This window comes from Schistocerca nitens, chromosome 1, assembly GCF_023898315.1.
Source record: "Schistocerca nitens isolate TAMUIC-IGC-003100 chromosome 1, iqSchNite1.1, whole genome shotgun sequence".
Lineage (NCBI taxonomy): Eukaryota > Metazoa > Arthropoda > Insecta > Orthoptera > Acrididae > Schistocerca > Schistocerca nitens.
The window spans coordinates 682,350,291-682,368,706 of record NC_064614.1 but is presented as its reverse complement, the minus strand read 5'-3'; the positions used below and the strand labels follow the sequence as shown (position 1 = coordinate 682,368,706).

At 35.7% G+C, this 18,416-nt stretch overlaps 1 protein-coding gene across 2 annotated transcripts in view; it reads left to right on the top strand.

Annotated features, from left to right (window-relative positions):
* LOC126259293 (broad-complex core protein isoforms 1/2/3/4/5-like) overlaps nt 1–17,751 on the top strand; it is a 344,638-nt gene extending 326,887 nt beyond the window's left edge. For both annotated transcript variants that reach the window (XM_049955966.1, XM_049955958.1), the window contains one exon: nt 17,144–17,751. In XM_049955966.1, coding sequence (XP_049811923.1) covers nt 17,144–17,406 — 263 coding nt within the window. In that variant the 3' untranslated portion in view covers nt 17,407–17,751. The remainder of the gene's footprint in view (nt 1–17,143) is intronic.
* The last annotated feature ends 665 nt before the right edge of the window (nt 17,752–18,416 follow it).

Sequence of the window (18,416 nt, the reverse complement as noted above, 5' to 3'; positions counted from 1 at the left end):
GCTGCTCAGTAAGGAACTTTTATCCATTTTGCACCTTAATGCTATGCACTGTGTAATGCAGTCTTTAGCAGTGCTGAAGAGCTTTTTCTGTGTTTGGACCTTGTTCCACTACAGATGTTGACAGCTTAATTCCAGAGTGGCTATTACATTTTGTCATATAATTCTGTTGGAAAATGTCTAGTCATTTTTGTAAGGTCTGTCGTCAGAATCTAATAATACTGGATGTGATAAAATAATGTGTCTTGTTTCAGAATTAAATTCAGTTCTCAGCTGCACAATTATTTTTATTTTGCTTTACCAGTTTCGACAGATTAATCTGTCATTTTCAGAAGCATACAAAGTTTGGGATATTATAAATCATTAGAATGTGGCCATATATTTATGTAAAGTAAAAGAAGTGTATTATAAAACCATACTTAATACTGGTTTAACAGTTGTCAATATCTTCTTCACAGGAGTGTAATGCCATGACATCCAAGAATGCGAGTAGTGAATGTCATAATTATAAAAACAGATTGCTAATTGACAGTAAATGAATAACATTTGTGTGCATACTCAAGTTGTGTTAGCAGCAAGGAACGTATGTAAAAGCATGTATAAGAAGTATAACATAGTTATATAAAGGAAGTTATACATAATACATTTAAAAATGTGTCACATAGTTCCACATAACCTATTGCTGACATTAATACCTAAAGGGAATGGGCTAATTTTCACCATTGTGTAAGATGCTATACAATCAGAATTGTGTCTATATGTCACTGCAAGCTGGTAGTTCAACAAATCTTTGGAACTGGGGTAGAAATGTTTATAAATTTCAAAATCTTGTAAGAGGTTCATTTTGTAGTGCTTTTCAGTTACACAAAATTTCGTGCTGAGCAATATGAAAGAGGAAGTCCATGTTTCTAAACTCTGAGATGTTCTATGGAAGTTGTTTTATATGAATTTTCACCGTCTTTGTTGAGGAAGTGCTCATGACAACACCTCTGTCCTATAAAATGTGGACATATATTGCATTGAATTTTATGTACCCCAGATTTGAGAAATTTGTCGTTTGGTGGCTTCCCATTTTGTATAAAGAGCAGCTTGGTGACATTACTGTTGGTGAAAGACACAGTCATATTTTTTAAACATTATCTATATGATATGAAATGTCAATGGGATTGTAGTGTCAGAAAGACTATTTTTATTGAGTGTAGAGGAACTTATATTCTTATTGATTTTATTTTTGTAAAGTTTTTGTACAAGGCTTTCTTGATATCCATTTTTGACTGCAATTTACTTTAGGTTATTAAGGTCACTAGCGATAGCTGAAAAGGTTAGGGGGCCTCAAGAATATAGCCCATCACAGCATGAAAGATAGGCAATTTGTGCATAAAGGGGCTACAGTCCAGACACAGTGGGCAGAGACAGTGGTCGTGTGTATTGAGTTTTGCCTGTGTGAAAGTGTGTGTATTTTGTACTCCAGAAGAGGACCTTCTCACCAAAAGCTTAAATGTACAGCAGTCTTTTTGTGGCACCTGTCTGCGATTCAACGTCACCTCTGTATTGTGAGTAACAATTTATCCTTTTTATAATATTATTGTAATTTCATCCAGGACTTAGCATTGTTTGTTTTTCAGATGTTTTATATATAACTTGTTTATATACATTTGTTACACTCCTTACATATGCTTTCTTCTATATATTTCTTGCTCCTTGCACAGCAACTTGACTATGTACATAAATGTGATTCATGTATTGTAAATTATCAGTTTGTTTTTATAATTATCACATATATAAATTTTTGGACGTATCATGGCATTATGCTTCTGTGAAGAAGATAATCAATTCTGCTGAACCACTATTAAGAAAGTTTTTGTGATTCACTTTTTATACTTTGCGTAAGTATAAGGCCAAGTTCTAATAATTTATAATATCCCAAATTTTGTAGGCTTCTGAAGATGACAGATTGATCTGTTGAAACATGTAAAACAAAATTAAAATATTTGTGCAGCTGATCTATTTTGTGATAATTGTGAGAGCAAACATCACACATCATAGAACTCTCATTCTTATCAATAGCTCACTTCAGTGACTATATCCTAAATAGGTTGAGACAAAGTTCTTGGAGAAGGCAAAATCTCTTGAGCACTCAGCGAGGGAAAGATCAATAAAAATTTCACCACAGACAATGTAGAAAAGCCATATCAGTACACATATTAGCACATACATTCCCCATCCCTCTATCACTCGTAGGAATAATTGTGAATATAAAATATTTGATATTTTTGCATTTAATGTTTTATTGTGCTTGTGCTCTAAATATATGAGTAGTGCTTTGAACCCCTGTCTTTGGCAACCTATATAACCCCAGGACAACCAATACCTCTTTTAGCTACTATCTGAAATTAAAAATAGCATTAATAAACACTGACTGGTTCTGACAGATACTGCTATTATCTCATTCTCCTACCTTTTTTTTTAAAATAATGGCAAAAACTTTTTGAAACTACAATGCTAGAAATAAACACACAATTGTTGTGAATATTCATGTTAAAAGTCACAGAAAAACATAGGTATGAAGAAGCAAACTGTGAAGAAAGCATGGGTAACAGAAGAAATGTTTCGGTGATCAATGGAAGAAAGAAGTACAAAAACGGTAAAGCAAAGTCCGGAATACTGAAATACAAGTCGCTGAGGAATGAAATAAATAGGAGGTGCAAGGAAGCTAGGGCAAAATGGCTACATGAAAAATGTGAAGAAATCGAAAAAGAAATGATTATCAGAAGGACTGACTTCTGTGAAATCAAAAGCAAGTGTGATAACATTAAGAGTGCAACAGGAATCCTGCTGATAAATGCGGAGGAGAGAGTGGGTAGGTGGAAAGAGTAGATTGAAGACCTCTGTGAGGGGGGAAGATTTATCTGATGTGATAGAGTAACAAACACGAGTTGATTTAAAAGGGATACAGGATCCAGTACTAGAATGAGAATTTAAAAGAACTTTGGAGAACTTAAAATAAAAAAGACAGAAGGGGTAGATAACATTCTATCAGAATTTCTAAAATCGTTGAGGGAAGTGGCAACAAAATGAATATTCACATTGGTGTTTAGAATGTATGATTCTGGTGACATGTCATGTGACTTTCGGAAAAATATCATCCACACAATTCCAAAGACTGCAAGAGCTGACAAGTGTGAGAATTATTGTAGTCAGCATAACAGCTCATGCACCCAAGTCGCTCACAAGAATAATATACAGAAGAATGGAAAAGAAAATTGAAGATGTTTTAGATGATGATCAGTTTGGATTTAGGAAAAGTAAAGGCACCAGACAGGAAATTTTGACTTTGCGGTTGATAGTGGAAGCAAGACTAAAAAAATTCAAGATACATTCATATGTTTTGTCGACCTGGAAGAAGCATTCAACAATGTAAAATGGTGCAAGATGTTCGAAATTCTGAGAAAAATAGGGGTAACCTATAGGGAGAGACAAGTAATATACAATATGTACAAGAGCCAAGAGGGAAAAATAAGAGTGGAAGACCAAGAATGAGGTGCTTGGATTTAAAAAAAGGATGTAAGAAAGGCTGTAATCTTTCACCCCCTACTGTTCAATCAGTACATCAAAAAAGCAAGGATGGAAATAAAGGAAAGGTTCATGAGTGGGAGTAAAATTCAAAGTGAAAGGATATCAGTGATACAATTCACTGATGATATTGCTATCCTGAGTGAAAGTGAAGGAGAACTACATGATCTGCTGAATGGAATGAACAACTTGATGAGTACAGAATATGGATTGAGAGTAAATTGAAGATAGACAAAAGTAATGAGAAGTAGCAGAAATGAGAACAGTGAGAAAGTTAACATCAGGACTGATGGTCACAAAATAGATGAAGTTAAGAAATCAGAAATCTAAGCAACAAAATAACCAATGACGGATGGTTCAAGGAAGACATCAAAAGAAGACAAACGATAGCATAAAGGGCATTCCTGAGCAAGAGAAGTCTACTAGCATCAAACATAGACCTTAATTTGAGGAAGAAATTTCTGAAAATGTACGTGTGGAGCACAGCATTTTATGGTAGTGAAACTTGGCCTATAGGAAATCCGAAACAGAAGATAATTGAAAAATTTGAGATGTCGTGCTACAGAAGAATGTTGAAAATTAGGTGGACTGATAAGGTAAGGAATGAAGAGGTTCTGCACATAATCAGAGAGGAAAGGAACATGTGGAAAGCACTGAAAAGGCGAAGAGACTGGATGACAGGACATCTGTTAAGACGCCGGGGAATGATTCCATGGTACTAGAGGGAGCCGTGGAGGACAAAAACTGTAGAGGAAGACAGAGATTGGAATACATCCAGCAAGTAATTGAGGACATAGGTTGCAGTTGGTACTCTGAGATAAAGATTTTGGCTCAGGAGAGGAATTCGTGGCAGTGACTCAGAAAAGCCATAAGTTGAAATATGATTGACAGTTCCTTTGGCAAATGAGGTACATTATTAAAATTATTTGATGAAATCAAAAGAACACTATTCTAAATATGTCATTTATTTATTTATGTATTTCTTTGGTGTTCAGTTCTCCCCCCCCCCTCCCCCCCCCCCCCCCCCCCATCCACCTCTCTCTCTAATTAGACATCTTGTAGCATGATCCAAATTTTGTCTCTCTAGATTTGTGTGTAACAGATATATTCTAAGTTACAGAAGATAGTAAGAGAAAGAAATATAGCATTTTTTATAATTTTGTTATGCTACTGTTCATAAACCGAAAGAGTCGTCAAAATAAGGTTGACTTGGCCATTTAATTCATGAAATAGCTGAAATTCATAACATATTTAAACAACGAATACCTTGAAATTATCCTATCTGAAACTACTTTGGCTCATTCTGGACATGTCCTGTAGAATGTATGTTGTGGTCTTCAATCCAAAGACTGGTTTGATGCAGTTCTCCATGCTAGTTTAGTCTGTGTGTGTAATTACTGCAATGTATATCCATTTACACCTGTGCACTGTAGTCAAGTTTTGGTCCCCTCATATAATTTTTACCTTCCACTCTTGTTTCTGTTGTTAAGTTGATGATTTGCTGATGTCTCAGTATGTGTCTTAGCAATTGATTCTTCTTTAAGTGAAATCGCCTAACATCATAAAACATAATCCTTTATTATCTAACCACTGTTGTGAGAGTGAAAATTGGCATTTGACTGTCAATGAGTCTTACGAGCAGTACGATAATGGGGTAAACATGTAGACTTGTTCCAGATGTCTGTAGCTAGTTCTTGGCCTATTCCAATTTGTGGCTGCAAGTATTGAACACCTTGGCAACAAGCTGACAGGTGACTGAAGCCTGTTTGATCAGCTGTGCAGGAAACATTCATATGTAGGACACACCATGTGTGGTGTAACTATGATGGGTAATGCATCAGTGACACCTGTTTGTGATCATCTCATTCTTATGAGCAAAACCTGCAAGTTTACATTTACACATTCAACAGAACGAGTCACTCAAGGCTTGTCCTATTATTCTATGACCGATGAAGTTGTCAAGTTAGTGTAAATAGCATTCTCACCTATCTATCATCCTCAGTTACATAGTTGAGGTTATGGTCCAACTTCACCACTAAACACAACTAGGCACAACAAAAAGGCTGTCAGAAAATGAGCTTTCAGCCAATAAGGCCTTCTTCGAAAATAGGCACCACACACACACACACACACAATCACGCAAACGCAAATCACACACACACGGCAACAGTCTCTGGCCGCTGAAGCCACTGTCTGGCTTCAGTAGCCCGAGATTGTGGTCATTTGTGTGTGAGCTGCATTTGTGTGTGTGTGTGTGTGTGTGTGTGTGTGTGTGTGTTTTTTTTTTATCTCCAGTGGAACACACATAGGACATCATCGGATGACAATTCCAGCTTTATTGACAAACAGCATTAACTGCTCCTCTATTGACCGACCAATTGCAACAGACATGGAACTCCATGCCACAAACTAACATCCAGCACCTATACAACACAATGCATGTATGTTTGCATGCTTGCATTCAATATTCTGGTGGTTACTGCAGTTATTAATATACCAAAATTTCACATTTGCAATGGTTTATCTTACACTTACATTAATCTCCAATCTTCCAATGTTAATCATTTCAATATGGTAGCTAGACAAATATATTCCCAAAATTTCATTACTATATATTAATTACTTTTTTGTGTTGTGATTTTTTTCTGTAGTGTATTTCATACTTCAAGGACACTAATTTAGAAAAGGAGGCATTTGCTTTGCAGACCAATTGATTTTAATAATTATGGTAGTCATCATTTTTCTGAAACTGCAGTAGTCAAACAATATGCATATTTGCATTCCTGCACATTTTTGTTTGCAGGTTACATCACCTATCAGACTTGGTATGAGTTTGCTTATTGTGGCTACATTTTATTTGTTATAATTATAAATTGAATACCTTTCATCACAAAATGTTTATATGTTTGTAACTTGTTACAACATATAAAATAATGGAAATGGAAAGACTGCAGCCCTTCAATAAAATATCTTGCAGATAAGCCTAGTATAAATCATATCCCATTTCTTTCCTTTAAACTCACTTTCCTCATACTCTTCCTTTCCTGCTTTGCTGCACTCCATTTATTACTTGTACCTCTTCTATTCTGTGAATATGTGAAGGCAGTTCAGAATGAATCATAAATCAAGTCACTGTGTTCTTCGGTCTGTGTGAGCATTCTCCTATAAAACAGTTTTTAATGTTCAGAACTTTCTGTGACTGTCGCATACAACAGCTTAGTCATTGGCATTACATGTTCAAAATGTTTTAGCCAAAGGTTGCTTTTGTTCCACACTGCATGTCAAACATCTTCAGCTGTATACTAAAAATACCTTAAGTACCTTCCCATGAATTAAATAAAAATGCAATAAAAGCTTTGTGAATTCCTTACCATGTCAATCTGTAGGGTGTCCACAATGTTTTGGGAGAAATGTTCTCACCTCACATTTTCAGAGTGACTTTGTCACAGAGTGGAAGGAGAGAATGTGCATCCTGAAAATCCACGGACACCTCACGGATTGACACAACTGATAATGTGAGAATATTTCATTGCATTGATGTATCACTATAAACTTCACCTAAATGAATATATTTGGAGGATCAGTAAAGAAGGGATAAATAGATGACAGGAGATAAAAATAAAGTTGAAATTTTATTGAATTTATTAATTTGTGCAAGCTGTGTCTTCAGTAATTTTCTTCCAATTCAATTTCTCATCAGTGCACACACCCAGAAATTTTGAGTATTCTGCCTTAACAGCAGACTTCTGTTCATAGTCTATGTTTATCAATGGTGTTATGCTGTTTACTGTACAGAATTGTATAAACTGTGTTTTCTCATAATTTAGTGAGAGTCCATTTGCAGAGAACCTCTTAATAATTTTCAGAGAGGCATTTTTTTTTTTATTTGCAATTTCCTCAGCTGATTCTTGCTGGTTGGGTGTGATTACTGTACTTGTATCATCAGCAAAAAGAACTAGCTTTGCATCGTCATGAATATAGAGTGGCAAATTGTTGATATATAAGGGACCCAAGACTGAACCCTGGGAACCCAGTGGGACACCATACTTGATACCTCCGCAGTTAGAGAACTCTGCTGGTTTTTGCATGCTATCTGTACTGTTAATTTCAACCTTCTGCATTCTTCCTGTTTTGTGCACTGTCCCACTCATACCACAATACTTAAGCTTATCTAGGAGAAATTCATGATTCACTCAGTCATAATCATTTGAGAGATCACAAAATATCCCAATGGGTGATGTTTAGATATTCAAAGCATTTAATATTTGATCAGTGGAAGCAGATATAGCATTTTCTGTTGGAAAGCCTTTCTGAAAGCCAAATTGACGTTTTGTTAGTACTTCATTTTTTCAAATACATGATGCTACTCTTGAATACATTACTTTTTAAAGAATTTTGGATAAAGCTGTCAGAAGTGAGTTTGGGTGGTAGTTGTTAGCATCAGATCTATCCCTTTTTTATGCAATGTTTTAACAATGGCATATTTCAGTCTATCTGGAAAAATGCCCTGTTTCAGGGAGCTATTACATATGTGGCTGAGAATCCTACTTATTTATTGGGAACAAGTTTTTAGTTCTCTGTTGGAAATGCCATAAATTCCATGTGGGCTTTTGCTTTTGAGTGAATTTATTATTTTGCTAATTTCAGTAGGAGAGGTGGGTTGCCTATGTGGTCCATGGACTACTCAGTTTGTATATTTTGCTTATTTTTTCACAGTTCCACACAACTTCTTCCTGTTTTCTCAATTGATCTGTGTTCAGTTTTTCAAGGCCTATCCACTGTGCCAACTTATAACTAAATCTGAGGGGGGTGCGATGGGGAGGTTACCTTGTCAGTTTCTAAATCTTCTAAACAAACAAAAAGCTCATCTACTTTGTTTTTTAACCCTTTAATATTCTGATGCAATATATTAACATTATTTTTCACTGTGTTTTTATGTGACTCTTGTGACATACTAACATTATTTTTCACTGTACTGTAGTGAGAATCATGTGATATTTTCACATCTCTAGTACCCGCCTGTCTCATTAAGCTTAATTTCAATCAATGTAGGATGATTGGACACTGATCTTAGCTTACAAAAAGTACTCCCATGAGTTTCAGTGCCCCCCCCCCCCCCTTAAAGATTTTGCTATCATCATAGCCAGTTTACCCTTTTCTTTCCTATTGAGATGCAGGCCATGTCTTGTGAAGTCCCACCTCCGTACTAATACCATCAACAGGAACCAAACCTATGCCTGACTAAGTAGCTGCCCGAAGCAGCTGATCTAGCTCCATATTGTCCCTCCTGACAGAGCTGTTCAGTTGGGGCCGATCATACCGCAAGAAAGCAGGAACTAAGCCAACATTTGTATCATTCATTGCAGATGCTTTTTTTACCAGGTCACGCTCAATATTGTAGCCCTGATCCCTATCAATGCAGTTTCCTGCTCCACCCACTACCACAACATGATCCTACTTTGTAAAACCCTTGCACAATGATCCTACATACTCTATCACTTGGCTAAGACATGCACTGGGCTTGAAAATACTTGTGACCTGGTACCTGTCACCTAATGTTTCCTGGAAGATCTGGCCCACACCTCTTCCATGGCTACTACCTAACAACAGAACATTCCTCCTACTTTCTACTTTTTTGCAACAGTTCGTTTCCTAGTAGAAGTCTGTTGAGTGCTGACTACACTTACATCTACTTGAGCCTCTTCCTTAGTTGACTAAGGTAGCAAGGCAAATCTGTTGTTTGTGCCAATGATGAAACTGTCAGATATTGTTCTCTTTCTGTGGCCCCTGTTCCTTGCTACCACTTCCCACCTGTCTTCACCCTTCTCCCCCATTAACCTCAACAGTTCCCCCCTAGCACTATGCAGTTCAGCCAGAAGGGCTCTAATCTTCCCTTCCTGTTCCACTATTTTCCTATCCCTTGAACATTATCTGCAATACCATGGAAGAGACCCATTTACTTCCCCGATTCCCATGCCACTACATTCACCCCAGTGTAACCATCTCTCACTACAGCTGCACAGAACCCCAGAACTGACTTTCCTACGGCAGCTCAAACACTTCTCGCTCATGGTTGTTTACAATATTTTTACAAAATTTATCTAGGCAGTAACAGTAATATTCTATTATCTGCAGATCACAAGAGTCACTAAAGTTATGTAGAACACCAATATAAGTGTATACTCTTAACATAGTAACTTAATGCAGTTAAACTAATGTTAAAAAATCAAAACTTGTATACCTGAAAAATTAGGCCTAAGATCGTTTATGCGTGATATGTACTTTATGCATTTTGAAAGGAAATAAAATATAGAACTTAAAACCTTTAATTCCCTGAGTACGTCTACACAACTTCCCTCACTTTCTAAAATTCTCTTCCTTCCTCTTTCACCAGTACTCCTTCATCCGTTGGCTCACACATGCACGTTCTTCTGCCGAGAATACTCTGTTCTTCCTAGTTTTGTCCTCGAAGAAATCCTTCACCTCCGCAACCTTTTTCCTAAAGATTTGCCTGTCACAATTTCTTTTGCCATGATCCCACATTTTTCTAGATCCCAGTGCACTTATTTCACCCATGGAACTTGTGTCTTCCTGTTCTCCTGGAAGAGAAGAATCTTGTTGGCGAGTCTCTCTGATTCCATACTTTTAATATGTCCATAGAAAGACAGTTGATATCTTATTATAAATGATTTTTGTCTTAATTTCAAACTTGTGCCACTCAGTACTTCCATTTGTTGTGAAAGTCAGTTGTGCTAGAAGCAGTAAGTATAATAACTTTAGCAAAACAAATGTGGCTCAGGTATGTTGCATTAATGTGCATTGCTTCTCATTTGTGCCAGTTTAAGCTATCTGAAAAATTCACCTAGGACTGTTAAGAATAATTTTTCATACATGGATCCTCTTTACTTCACTTCTTTATCAGTTCTGTTCCTGTTTCCATTTCTTTATATTTTTATTGCACTCACTTGTTTCTTTTACCAAATATTTGTTGTATCTTTTCACACACTATTGAAATCATTTTTAAATGATTTTCATAAATTCAGTATATTCTCTCATGTTCTTATTGTGATTTACTTAAAACTCTTACATTCTCTTTCATAGTTGCCTTATTCTATTTGAGATTTTTTTATCTTTTTCTTTCTTGGTACATCTGTTTTTGTGGTAGTGCTTATATTAAATAATTGGCATTTTTGTCTATTCATGTACATGTTCATTCTATAAGATGTAGAATTTGATGTTTAATTTCATATAGTGTATTTCACTGTTCATAATAAATATTCATAATCTACATTTCTGACACTGTTTGAAGAGTGTGTTTCTTTCAACTTTTGTTCCTACTTTTTATTCTGCATCTTATAAGTTTATGATCATTTGCAATTTGAAAGTTGTTTAGGATTGGCAATTACTGTGAAATATGTTCATTGTTTTATAAAATATAGGTTATTTCATTTTTGCATGTTTGCATCTTTTGAAGTCTATTTGGTTTATTTTGGAAAAATGTCTTGAGGACAGATGTATTCTTCTTCCTTGCAAATTCTTTTATCACTATCCCATATTTATTTTTTCTTTCATGGTTACTTTCCACTCTTGATAATCTCATGTTTTATTCAGTACCTATTTCCAGCACTGAGCCCTGAAATGATTTATTTGAGTTTGATATGTTAGAGAAAATAATGTTGGTAGGGTCTGTAAATCAACTAATTGAAGGAATAAATGTAACTCACCATTTACTTGGTGATGAGCACATAAAGCAAGATTGAAAACACTGATAAAAATTTGGGCAATGTCCTTCTTCAGTGTTAAATTACCAACATAAACACACATTCATACACACACGAAGCTATGTTGTCCCAGCTGGACGCATTGTCCCATTGCTGCAGCCCTGCTGGGGTGAGCAATAGTGTCAGTTGGAGTGAAGAGAAGACAACGAAGTGGGGAGGGCAAGAAAGGGGCGGAGATAAGAAATATGGACAGGTAGTAGTGAGAGGCAAGGTATGAGATAGTCAGTTAGCTGTGAAGATGGACATTGTTGGAAAGTTCAGCAACATTTACAATCCTGTTTATGTGCTCGTCAACATCTCTACACCTTTGCTGTGTTAATGGTTATTTTCCTCTTCCATTATTTGTATTGCACCCACTACATTCAAATCTGCGTCTATAGTGTGCAAACCAGTGTGAGGGCTATGGCAGAAGCATTTTGTTGTAGAGGGGCATGTTATGTATGGGCATGTGGTAGGAGAACTGCAGTTAAAGTGTATCTAAAAATAGCAAATATACACAAAATAACAAAATTTTCAATCGAATTTTTTTTACTAATTGCAGATGTATACATTTGTTAACAGACAAAGAATATTACGATGTGTAGTAACAGTTATAGAACAGTAGTTGATGCTATTCCTTTGGTGAACTAACTGTGACAAAAATACGATGAAAAATGCTGACTTAAGGTAAAAGATTTGAGGTCACATATACTTTTCCTGCTCAGTGTGTTTACAATAAGAGGGAAGTCTTATGTTGACAGTATATCATGGCAGTCAGGAGTGACCATAAACAAATGAGAACTGGGACTGCCTGAGGGGTGAGGAGCAGTGTGGGAGAATAAGCCCTGCCTCCCTCTTGAAGGGCTGGCATCCCTTGTCTGTGTTCTGTGCTTCCACAGAAGCAGAACTAACGTAAAGATCATAGGATTTGCTAATTAATTTGTTGTGGTGAGAGATGCATTTGAATCGCTTTATGCTATTAGTCTTTTCACTTGTCTGAAAATGAGAAAAGAAAACAAGCACTCCACAAGACAACGTAAACTGGAGTATACAAATTATTCGTTAGTGGCTACTGTGCAGTTGTTTGCAGTGGGTGGCAGTGGTAGTTTAGCCTAAATCTCTACTAATATCTTACGCAACCACTGTTCAAAACACTCCCCACTCAAAACTGCCATGATATAGTGACCGCATAATAATAATAAATAATTGTACAGAGTCAAAATTTGATAGACGTGAAGTAACTGAGGTAGTGACTTGAGGAGACTGGCGATAATAGGGAAAGTGAACTGATAACCACCCAATAAATAAAGAAATAAAAACATTTTAACAAAAGAATTTATATTATGTGTCAATTCCATTTGTAAACAAAATTTTGTAGAATAAAGTGGCATGAAAACCGATAGAAGCAGCCAATCCAAGGAATGTGATAGGGAAAGACAGAACTCCTTCACTCCCCAGTAAAAGGAAAAGTAAAAGAAAATATCAGACTCACAGCTTGGGAGTAAATAACAAAGAAATAATATTCTCTCCTGTTGACTCCTCTACACCTCTGCTATGATGAATGGTTAGGCTGCAGACTTGCGTTCGTAGTCATTATGCTAAGTGCAGTACTGATAGTGATGATTTTACATTGCACACTTTGATTTTACATTGCATAAATACAGATTTTGATAAAGTTATGAGAATTTGTTGTTGTTATTGCTTATTGCTTTTAAATCAGCTGCATAGCACAAAATATCTTAGAAATTATGCTAAACCAATGTACTTAACACTGATACATATAAATTATCATCATTCTCATAGGCATATGAGGTATGTTACAAAAGGGAGTGACAGCAATCTAGAATTGGATTGAGGAGGAGGTGGAGTTTGACAGTAACAAATTGTGACTTCTGCCATGAAGGACTGAACCTTACTAGTTACACACCTGACATTTTGTCCTGTAGCATTTCATGTTTGATATATTCACTGTGCTGTGGAAAGTCATTGTGGTAACAGACATTCAGTTTCATTGTTATGAACTGTAATGAACTTTCTACACAAGAATCATCTGATTAATATTAGATTTATTGTGGTGATATTATTATTACATGGAATCTGCTTTAACTCAATCAAGTGCACTAATTCAATATGATACAGACCCAATTAATGAATGGAAGTCTTTGAGGAGTAATGCACCTTATTGTTTCATCAGCTACACACAGTTCATTGGCATATCCAAGAAGAAATGAACGGATATTCCTACCCTGACCCATAGATGTTCTGTTAGGTTTGTATAATGTGAACATATTTTTAGCCCACTGTTTAAAATGCTGCTGAGACTATAAACCCATATAATTTTCACTATGAAGTGTTCTACCAGTAAACACAATTATTTTGGTATAACATGAGCTACATTAGTGCATGGAGAATCATTCTGAAGGAAGGAAAGAAGATTACAGTTTGACATTTCATCAACAATGAGCTCACTAGACATTAAGCACAAGTGTGGATTGGTGAAGGATGCAGAATAAGTTCAGCCCTGTCCTTGTCAGAGAAACCATCCCAGTATTTGCCGAAAAAGAATAAGGGCAACTACATAAAACCTAAATATGGATGGCTGTATAGAAATTTGAATCACTGTTCTTCCAAATGTGAGCACAGTGTGTTACAGCTGTACCACATCACTCAATGAATTGTTGTGAGCAATCTTTCATAGCATATTTCTTCAGCTGTAATGTGTGGAAGTACAGAAAAACCAGTCCATGCTCTTGAGAACATGATTCCATACAGCTGTGAAACCACCATCAGGCTGCATAATGTTTTATCAAAAATTTAAATTCCATGGCTTCAAAGGATCTACACCAGATCTGAATCTGAATAGCAGCTCAAAACTCCATGTGCTGTAATTTGACTGACTATAAGAAATTACCAGTTTTCTGTCGCCAATGAATTACTTCATCTATTAAGATTGCTTTTTGTGCTACAGTCACAACATAGGCTTCCTGGTGAGTCTTTTACTCCCATACCCCATGGGTAGAAGTCTGTGCGGATGGGTCTCCCATCCACATCCACTAGTCCCTCATCTGCACCAATGGATATTTCTAGTTTTCATAATTTTTAATATGTATGAGAAGCTTGTACTTAGGCTGAATTATTGTCACCCAACTTTAACATGTTATACTACCTAGTTATACTGTTTTATTCTACCTCACAATTATATTTTAACAAATTCAAATTCATATATCTGTGTTTGGTGTAAGGCCACAATTTTACAGTAATACTGATATATAGTTACCTTGCATTAGTGTGCATAAAAGTGTCCATATTCTCAATTTTATTTACTCTTTTTCAATAACATTAACTCTGCTGCACACTTTTGCATTGACCAAGAATAGTGGAAAGTTCACACGTCTCAAATGGCCTGATATGTCTTTGGAAAAATGCTCTACAGATTGCCATAAATTAAGGACCCCTGCATCACAAAATTGATATGATGGAGGTAAAACAGTAGAAGCTGGAATGTAAAAATGAAATCAGCCTTTAGCAAAATGTGTACCTTGCAAACTTTCCAAGAACACTTGCAGTTTTCAACTAACCTTACAACCAGGATGTGGTGCTGCTTCATGGACACATTTACTTTACTAACCTTTTATAGTATTGACATTCATCTAACACTTAACAATGAAGGATTCACAAGTGGATATATGCATCAATGCAGACTATTATCCTCAAATATGATTACTACTACTACTACTACTACTACTGGTATCTGCAGATATATGTACATCTGGGCTCATCTGTACCTGTGGATACTATTAATTGCTTGTTGTCCTATCAGAGACACATCACATTTATCAGCATGGTACATCAGTTGCTTTTTGGTATAATTTGCAGTCACTGTAGATTGTTCTTCTAAGTCATTGTTTTTATGATTTGTGAATACAGATCTGGCTGACAACTGTACTATGAATGGTGACTGGTGATGCCACCAGCTCTGCAATACTATTGGTTATGCTCAATATCTGTAGACATTAAAAATGGGTTATTGTATTTATTTGGCATTGCAAATTATGTGGGTTCATTCAGTTTTGTCGGGAGCAGTACAGTTTATCATTAATTTATGTAAACTAATTACTGAGGTGGGTGTTTACCTATGCAAGCTATTAAAGCCATTAGATGCTGTATACTGGCAGTTTCAGGAGGAGTTGGCATATTTTAAAAGATTATGTATAGCCATGTGTTCTGTTTGCAATGTTTTTCAAGATCCAAGACAATGAAGGTGATAATAAATTAAAATATTGTTACTTGTATTTATTGTCCATTTCTTTTCACAACTCATATTAAAAAGGGTGCTCAGAACCTTAATGCATTTTGCCATTACTTTATTGGCAAAAAGAAATTCTTTTTTAATTTAGTCCAGCGAACAAACATTCCTCTAGTGCAGTAATGTAGAGAGCCAGATTTTGGCTGAGCAGCAACAACATTTCAGTGCATCTGAAGTCTGGGCATGTTTATTTGTTGGGTGCAGCATACATTGCAACATTGATGTCAATACTGTTTACTGATGAAATTATGAATAATTATATTATTATCTGTCTAATTAAAATTGCAATATATTGTATATTATTCAAGAGGTAAAAAAGTTCAGCAGAATCTGTTGCCTGGCAATAAATGAAATGTTCAACAAATTAATAAAGATATTTAAAAAATTATCATAAATATATACTTTTTGAATCTACTCATAGCAGCTAAACTTCTATTGGATAAATGGTCATCTTCACCACTGCAGACTTACATCTGGTTGCACTTTCTATATTTTCCCTGTTTATCAAATCATCAAACACTCACATAAAAGTAATTTAAAAATTTAGCAACACCTCCTATCCATTCCATAAATAGTGTCTCAAAAATACTTCAACAAACCTCTTGGCAATCAATTTGCGTGATCATATACACCTCTCTCTCTCTCTCTCTCTCTCTCTCTCTGTCTCCCTCTCCCTCCCCATCCCTCTCCCTCCCCCCCCCCCCCTCTCTAGTATTGTTATGTATAATACGTAAGGGCAGGTAATGCACTCCCTTTTATACATACCTGTTACCTATGTTCAGTTAGACTGCACTGATATACAAAAAGGGAAACTTTGCATACTTAGGTGCTCTAGGTGAACGGGCAACACTAAACAATGGTGGAATTTCACCCCCGTGTAATCCAGCCACCATGTACATTTTTTTCTTCCAGAAGTACTTTGTATATTTGGTGTTGCCACATTGATTCATCCTGGAAATAACTTTTGTTCGTCCATTGCTATGTATTTTCTTTGCTTCTCATCCATCCTGATTCCACCTTGTTAGGTGTTTAATATTAATGGTATAACAGTGATATCTGGAATTTCATATTTCCATCTATTTCTTTTATATATTTCCTTTTCAGACTAGGGTCTAATTTTCTGCTGTAGGTGTGAAGGCATCAAATAAACCTTCAGTTGCAAAATTTGCTAGCTATTAATGGATTTTAAATATCATTGTTTAGAACCACTTTTATTGTTTAGTGTCATTTGTGTATTTAAGAAAGGAAAATCTCTTTTTACAATATTAGTTTGTATTACAATTAATATGAAATTCTGAATTTAACAATTAACATAGTAACTCTTATTATTTTTTATGAGAGCTGCAGTGACTTTGTGTCTTGATGTGATCAATATTTTTTTATCCTGTCTCTCACCTTTCTCTGTACAAGTTTGTTAAAGTAATTGTCATTTACATTTGTAAATAGTGTTATTGCTGTAACTGTTTCTTAATTTGTTTTACTGTATGCTTCTTATGCATTTCTGCAGGTGTAAAATGGAAATACGGGGGTTTTGATAATAACAACATTTCGTGTCCTTACTGTCATCGTCAATTTGGCTACAGAGGAAACTTGACAATCCATATACGTGATGTACACAGTCACCAAGGACCTCATATATGTCCTCACTGTGGCAAGAAAATGAAGAACAAGAGTAGTTTACGAACTCATCTATACAGACAGCACAATAAGGATTTAACTGAGTCATCAAGTTGTAAAAAGAATGAAACTACTTCAAATGAATTGATATAATGACCTTGGCACCTTTTCTGTAACAGGATGTTTATGTAGAAGAAACTGTAAAATACTGCCTAGCCAAAATTTTGAGAACAACATATCATTTAATCAAGTGCTTTTGCCAACTTCCCTTTGTCTGGAGGCAGCTATAGGAAGCATTTTTTTGTAATCTTCAGTTTCACATTGATATAGTTGGAGTATGTAGATGAGTATGATGTGTGGAACTGTTTGTATTTAGTAGATACAAAATTATCATCACAAAATTGCAGGAAATTTTTAACACTGTGGTAACCCCAAATATGTACTTATTTTTTAGTTGCCATAGTAATCAGATCATTCATAGTATCTTACCGTAAAATCTGTTGCATTCTGACTTTTTTATATTTATATTCTCTTGATCATTGTATTATTTCCTTTGATGTGAAATGAAATTAATTAAACTGTGATTCTTTTTTGAATTACATTGTTTTTTTTTCTTTTTACATAAAGGCTACTGCATTACAACTTTATTTTGTAATCCTGTGACACTTCCTCAAGGATTAATATGAAGATAGGTGACATTCTTCACCGTCGGGTCTTAGTGAACTTGCTCACTTCTCAGAAAATTTGAGCCTCTTAATCATTCAAATACAGGGCATGGTGTGGGAACTTCCTTATTGAAAAAAAAATCATTAATCAGGAAGTATTAGAAACATCAATTTAATTTATTTTTCACAAAGAGTAGCATCTAAAGTTTTGTTCCATTAAGATTTGAAAATGAATATCTTGAAGATGGCCTCCATTCTGCTTGATGCATTTGGAGAGTCGAATCTCTGTTGATCTCGGCAATAGCAACACGAATATTGTTCCGTAGCTCAGCTAGGGTCTGCGGACAATTGGTATACACCAAGGATTTGAGATAGCCCCATAAGAAAAAGTCACATGGCACTAAATCTGGCGAGCGTGCTGGCCACGGGATATTGCCCCTCAAAGAGATGAGATGATTGGGGAACTGTTCACACAACATGATCATCGATGTTCATGAC